Source organism: Morus notabilis, unplaced genomic scaffold, assembly GCF_000414095.1.
Source record: "Morus notabilis unplaced genomic scaffold, ASM41409v2 Scaffold79, whole genome shotgun sequence".
Lineage (NCBI taxonomy): Eukaryota > Viridiplantae > Streptophyta > Magnoliopsida > Rosales > Moraceae > Morus > Morus notabilis.
The window spans coordinates 203,081-209,062 of record NW_010366287.1 but is presented as its reverse complement, the minus strand read 5'-3'; the positions used below and the strand labels follow the sequence as shown (position 1 = coordinate 209,062).

Here is a 5,982-nt window from a genome sequence, read left to right as displayed (position 1 = left end):
ATGTATTAATAATGTTTTAATTAAAGATTCTGAACTTTAATTAAATTCATTATGAACATTGTTTTTTGATTATTATCCTTAAACATTATCCTCTCGTATATAATACTTATATACAATGTTTAAGGTCACATAAATAATCATGAAATTTTTATTGATATTCATAAAATATTCATAAATATATGCACATAGAATAATGAATAAACTCTTTTATTAAATAAATAATAAATATCCTATTACATCTTATGTTTCTAGGACATCATTCCCAACAATTCATTATTCTTTTTTGCTGAACTTTTTTATATTTGTGAGTTTGTAACTTCATTTCATTTCTTTAAATTATTTGTTAGATGTTTAATTAACTTTCTTTCTATGTTATAGATGTTAATTTTTGCTTCATTTTTTAAAATTGTTGTATTTAAATTTTGTCAAAAAGATCTAACAAAAAGGTTGAATAGGAAAATAAAAATAAATAAATGCACAAAAAGCTCTAGTAAAAAATCCGATTGGTCCAATTTAATCCAAACCAACCTTAATCGAATCGGATTAGATTGGATGATACATTAGTAATTAGATTGGATGTAAATTTTAAAAACGGATCTTTGATTGGATTGGTTGTTATATGACCAAAATAGGTTGAATTAGATTGGATGAACACCCTTAGGCCCCGTTCACTTCGCCGATTCGAGTTTAGAATTCGAGTTTTGTTACAGTAAAAAGCTCTCAGAAACAGTCACATCTAACTTTTTTGCTACAGTAAAAAGCTCTCACATAACATCACATCTTAACAAGAATTAAAAACTCGAATCAGGGAACTAAACGGGCCCTTAGTTTATTTATTTCTAATATTTAAAATAAAATTATTTAGGTTTATTTTATCTTTATAGATTTATGATTTCTTATGTTTACTAATCCTTTATATACCACTGGATACCGACATAATGTGGCTAAGGAACCCCTTTGAAATGCTAAGCAAAAATGAAACAGAGGATTTACAAATAAATACGGATAGATACCTTGGGAATCCATGGAATTCAAAGCACATGAAAGACAATTCCACGGGCCTAAAAGAGCAGGACGTCTTATTCGGCCTACTGCAAGGTGGTATAATTGCGCAATTGGGCCTTAAGGTAAGATTCTTGGACACCAAATTCTTGAGAGAAAGAGGAAAATAAGCTAAGACTTGAAATGAATTAAAATTAATAGGTCAATAATTTATATAAGTTAATAAATATGCCAAATTACTATTTTTGTCCATAACTTGTCTGGTTATGAATCATAACTTGACAAGTTATTCACAGTTTTTGTCCATAACTTGTCCGGCTATGAACCATAACTTGACAAGTTTGTCCATAATTTATCTGGTTATGAATCATAACTTGACAAGTTATGACCTATTAATTTCTATAACTAAAAGTTTACCTATATACTTTTTTAAGCTTTTCATATTGACATATTTTCTACTATTTCCGCAAATTCTTTAGTGGGTTTTGCTAGGACAGCAAGGACTTCAGTGAAGTTACCACTGTGCATGCAAATTGTTGCGAAGGATTGGAAAAACTTTCACCATATTCAACTTCAACAAAAGGGGGTGAAGCCCTCAACGAGAGGGTTGTTCTTTTTACGACTCAAGTTAAAAATTTGAGTTGTGTATGTGAGAATATTATAGTAAAAAATTTAATTTAAAATTTTTATAAGATAAAACACTATAGCAATACAACTTGAATTGTGAAAAGAACAACCCTATTTTTAAGTGGATAAGGCATTGGGGATGTTTGAATTCATGGGGAAGAAAATAATTAGAATTACATATTCATGTGCAGAAAGAAACATTTTGAGGGAAAATTTGGTTATACTTAGTGATAATAGTGTATGTTATTTGCTATCAATTAGTACGAGTCTTGCACAATAAATGTAGGACTCAACATTTTGAGCTCTAATTCAATACCATTAAATACTAATTAGTATCTTTCGTTTTTTGCTATAGCTAACGTTAAAAATATTTAAATCACAGGGAATACACTTGGGAATATTGATGCTCTAGTTAAGGCATCTCTTTTTTTTTTTTTTTTTTTTTTGGTTATGTAATTTGACATTTGTTTGCAATTAAAATGACACAATTTTTACGGGAAAATTTTGTAAAATCGCTTTTTGCGTTTTAGTACCTTCTTGTCTTTTGTCCAAATCTTGTGGGCTTTCTTGTTGACTCTATTAAGGGAGATATTTAGGCAAACATGACAAGGATTTTATAGGTGGATTGACTTGTGCCACAGGGCCTAAAACTATTACAAAAAATATCAGAGCAACCACCTTATCAGGGCCTAATACTTATTATTTTAATTATTCTTATCACGTAATAATTTTGATCGAAGATATTGTCACTTAAATATTTTTTCGCAACTCTGAAATATGTTTGTTTTCCCCCTTTTATTTCATTTTTTTGCCTTTCTCTTTGTTTTCATTTTATTTCAAAAGAAAATAAGATAATTCATTAACAGTAGGAAAATACCAAATGGAGAGCCAAAACAAAAGATTAATAAATGTCCAAAATGGAAATCCAATAATCTACAGGAACTGCAGCATCTCACTGCATTTAATTTGACCCAAGTGCCGAAGAAAAAACAAAAAAGAAAAAAAGATAACCCCAGAATGAATTTTTGCGTGCTCCCAAGTCCCAAATCGTCTCAGCAGATTGTGCATCGATGATGACGATTACAAAATCGTTCAGGCCCCGCCAACTTTATAATCTGTTCAGTTCGTTAATTTGAGTTGAAATGTGATATTATGTGAGAGTTTTTTACTGTAACAAAAAAATTAGATGTGACTATTTCTAAAAATTTTTTATTGTAATAAAACTCGAATCAGCAAAAAGAACTACTCTCCGTATGAAAATTTCCAAGTGAATCATTAGCTTTTCGTATTTAGTTTTACCTTTGCTAGTGACACAATGGGCATCAACCATGCTCTCAGTGCTTGATTCACAATGCGACTAATCTCAAAAGCCTTTGCCCATTTTTCTTCTAAGTATTGTGATTGCAAGAAGTAATTTTCAACAAATCTAAGAAAGTGGAAGGTACATCATCTGCTGTCATTGAAAAATCCGAGATAAGGATATTTTGGTTGATCATGGTATATCGTCTGTTGTCTCTAAAAATACAACGACTTATTAGTAACAATGGCACACAATAATGCTAGCCTAATAAACTGAAAACCAGCCTGAACTCTAAGGTCCCGAGGTTAAGAAGAAATAATGACTTTGTATCTTTTTCATGTGGGACAGTTTTTCCCAATTTTATGGGAGTTTTTCTTTGAATTTAAGGTCATTTGAGTACTTTGAAAGTCAATTTCTCATTCACTCGTTCACCATTTGAGCTTTATGAATATGCTATTTTGATCTCATTGCAATGGAGAATATAACAAACCAACAAAGAGTAAACGAACAAAACAAACCAACAAAGAGTAAACCAGCAACACACTTTAAAATAACTGAACTTAAAAGAGACATCACAAACCAAACTTGAGAACACTAAAGAGTAGGGATAGGCTCGTTCGACATCACACATCACACATCAAACGATGATGAATCGCTCAAGCTGACATGTATATGTTGGAGACTCTGTCTTTGGTCTTGTCCAAGCCTAAGGCTTAAACAATATAGCGCTTCTCTTCTTCATAAAAGACGTGGAAGCCTAAGATTTCCTTCAACTTTTCTACAGACGGCACTTTTCCAGGACCAGGGACACCGCCACCTTTAATGGCAGCAAGCGCATCCTGCATTCATATTTTCTCCTCAATTAATATATATAGTTCTGGTTGATTTCCTTCTTTCTGTTGCTGTTTTTTTTTTTTCTTTTTCTTTTTCTTTTTACCCTGAGAGAATCCACAGTACTTTCTCCGAAAGAGGTCATAAATAAGAATAGAAATTAAAAGAAAAATGTTTAGATGTGTAACCTGTATGGCTAGAATAGATGCTCCGAGCACGGAAAACGGGTAGGCCACGAGTTTATATCCAAAACTGGCCATTTCTTCAGGATCGGGAAATGGTTTCCCCCCATCTTCACCCATATTGGCGACCTATATACACACACACACATATAATAATCAAGGAGCTCCATTAATTAATTAATCACTACAAATCAAACCCTTTTTTTTATATAGATGTATATACTAGAACAATCAAAATTAAGAGTACGTATAGGAGTAGTATTATAAAAAGGGCATGCAGTCAAGAAAAATTAAAACATTTCTATATGTACATATAATTATATGGTATATAGATAGAAAAAAAAAAAGTACCAGTTTTGGAACATGGGGAACGGCATTACAGAAAGCCTTCATCTCGTCTTTTGAAAATAGATTGTCAAGAAAAACGACGTCTGCTCCGGCATCAGCAAAAGCTTTCATCCTCCAGAGTGCTTCCTCAAAAGACACCGCCAGACGAGCATCAGTGCGTCCCACAATCACAATGTCGGTGCCACTCTCGCTCCGTGCGTCTATGGCGGCTTTTATCCGCATCACTGCCTCCTCTTTTGACACCACTTTCCTCTGTTGTCCTTCACCAGCTGCTTTTACAGATACCTTCACAAGTAGTACATATATATCTTCAGTATTTCTCATAAATTAAGATTGGCATGAAGATTTTAACATTCTGGTTCAATCTATTGTTTGTTTTTAAAAAGTAAAAAATGATTCTTAAAAACTCGTATTATGTTTGTGCTATTTTAAACTAAAATCAGCTCAAAAAATAAAATCCCCTTAGTGTTAGATAGTTCAAATTCTTGATTCTGATTCAGATTTCAGATTTGGACCCTGAATTATGGTTCTGAGTTTAAAACTAAAATCACTCAGATTCTAGAACTAAAACCACCAGATTATAGCTTAAAGTATATTATATATATGATCTCCACCATGACCACGTGAATATATGAGAAGACAGTTAACTAGAACCTGATCATCAATCATAACCCCACCAAATCCAGCTTTGATAAATCCCCTGACGCTTCTTTTAAGCATCATCGCGTTCCCGAATCCATCATCAGCATCTCCAATTACAGGAATCGAAACAGCTTCAGTGACTTGTCGTCCCTGATCCACCGTTTCTCCATACGAGACAATATCTGTGTCTGGCAATCCATATCTAGCAGCTGCTATATGAAACCCTGAAACAAGTAGTACAAGCTTAGCTAGCACCAGATATTTTTATTTTTCATTGCAACATTTCTTCAATACTTATGCATGCTTGCTTGATTGATAGACATAGACAGTACTGAAATTATTCACATACCACCAGTAAAGCAGTAGGGAAACCCAGCTTTCTCTACCAACATAGCACTAAGACCATCATAAACAACTGGGCCTTGGTGAATCCCCGGCGCCTCCAGAACCCGCCGGAGCACCTTCGCCGGAGACTCGCGTTTCACTATGGGCTGAACACTCATTCTCACTCACTGAGTCGCTCTCTGTTTCACTCTTGAATCGATCGTTGACCGTGGCATGTACACAACTTCTGTGTGTGTGTGTGTGTGTGTGTGTGTGTGTATATATATATATATATATATATATAGTTGTTGCAGGGTGGAGGTGAGCTGTTTGCCATTTCTGTTACAAGAAAACAGTGTCTTCTTGTACAACGTGTAAAACGTGGGTCACGCTCTCGCGCTTTGCACGTATTGAGATGGAGTTAAGTGGTCATATATTAACTTGAATCATAAATTTAAATCGGAGACGTCTAGTTTATGAATTTAAATCATAAGATTAGAATTATTTTTAATTTATGTGTATTTTTTATAAGAAAAAATATTGTAGTAAATTATGAATCATGATTCGAATCAGGGTACGAATCCCCTAACTAAACAACCTCTAAGATTTGTTTAGTTCACTAATTTAAATTTTTAATTCGAGTTAAGATGTGATTTTATGTGAAAATTTTTTATTATAGTAAAAAAATTAGATATAACTGTTATTGAAAAATTGTTATTATAACAA

At 33.0% G+C, this 5,982-nt stretch overlaps 1 protein-coding gene across 1 annotated transcript; it reads right to left on the bottom strand.

The window, feature by feature from the left end:
- Positions 1-3,356: 3,356 nt before the first annotated feature.
- Positions 3,357-5,512, bottom strand: LOC21401630 (2,3-dimethylmalate lyase). The gene is made up of 5 exons (XM_010109941.2): positions 5,282-5,512; positions 4,945-5,156; positions 4,294-4,575; positions 3,949-4,071; positions 3,357-3,768 (listed from the first exon to the last, which is right to left on the bottom strand). Exons 1-5 carry the CDS (start codon positions 5,433-5,435, stop codon positions 3,643-3,645), a joined length of 897 nt encoding a protein of 298 aa, XP_010108243.1. The 5' UTR covers positions 5,436-5,512; the 3' UTR covers positions 3,357-3,642.
- Between the last annotated feature and the right edge of the window lie 470 nt (positions 5,513-5,982).

What these genes read in the sequence shown, in the direction of transcription:
- LOC21401630 (XM_010109941.2), bottom strand. Translation starts at nt 5,435, where the DNA reads ATGAGTGTTCAGCCCATAGTGAAACGCGAGTCTCCGGCGAAGGTGCTC. An exon ending in TTCCCCATGTTCCAAAACTG is followed by an intron (nt 4,072 to 4,293) that starts GTACTTTTTTTT and finishes GTGTGTATATAG; the next exon opens with GTCGCCAATATGGGTGAAGA. An exon ending in CATCTATTCTAGCCATACAG is followed by an intron (nt 3,769 to 3,948) that starts GTTACACATCTA and finishes ATATGAATGCAG; the next exon opens with GATGCGCTTGCTGCCATTAA.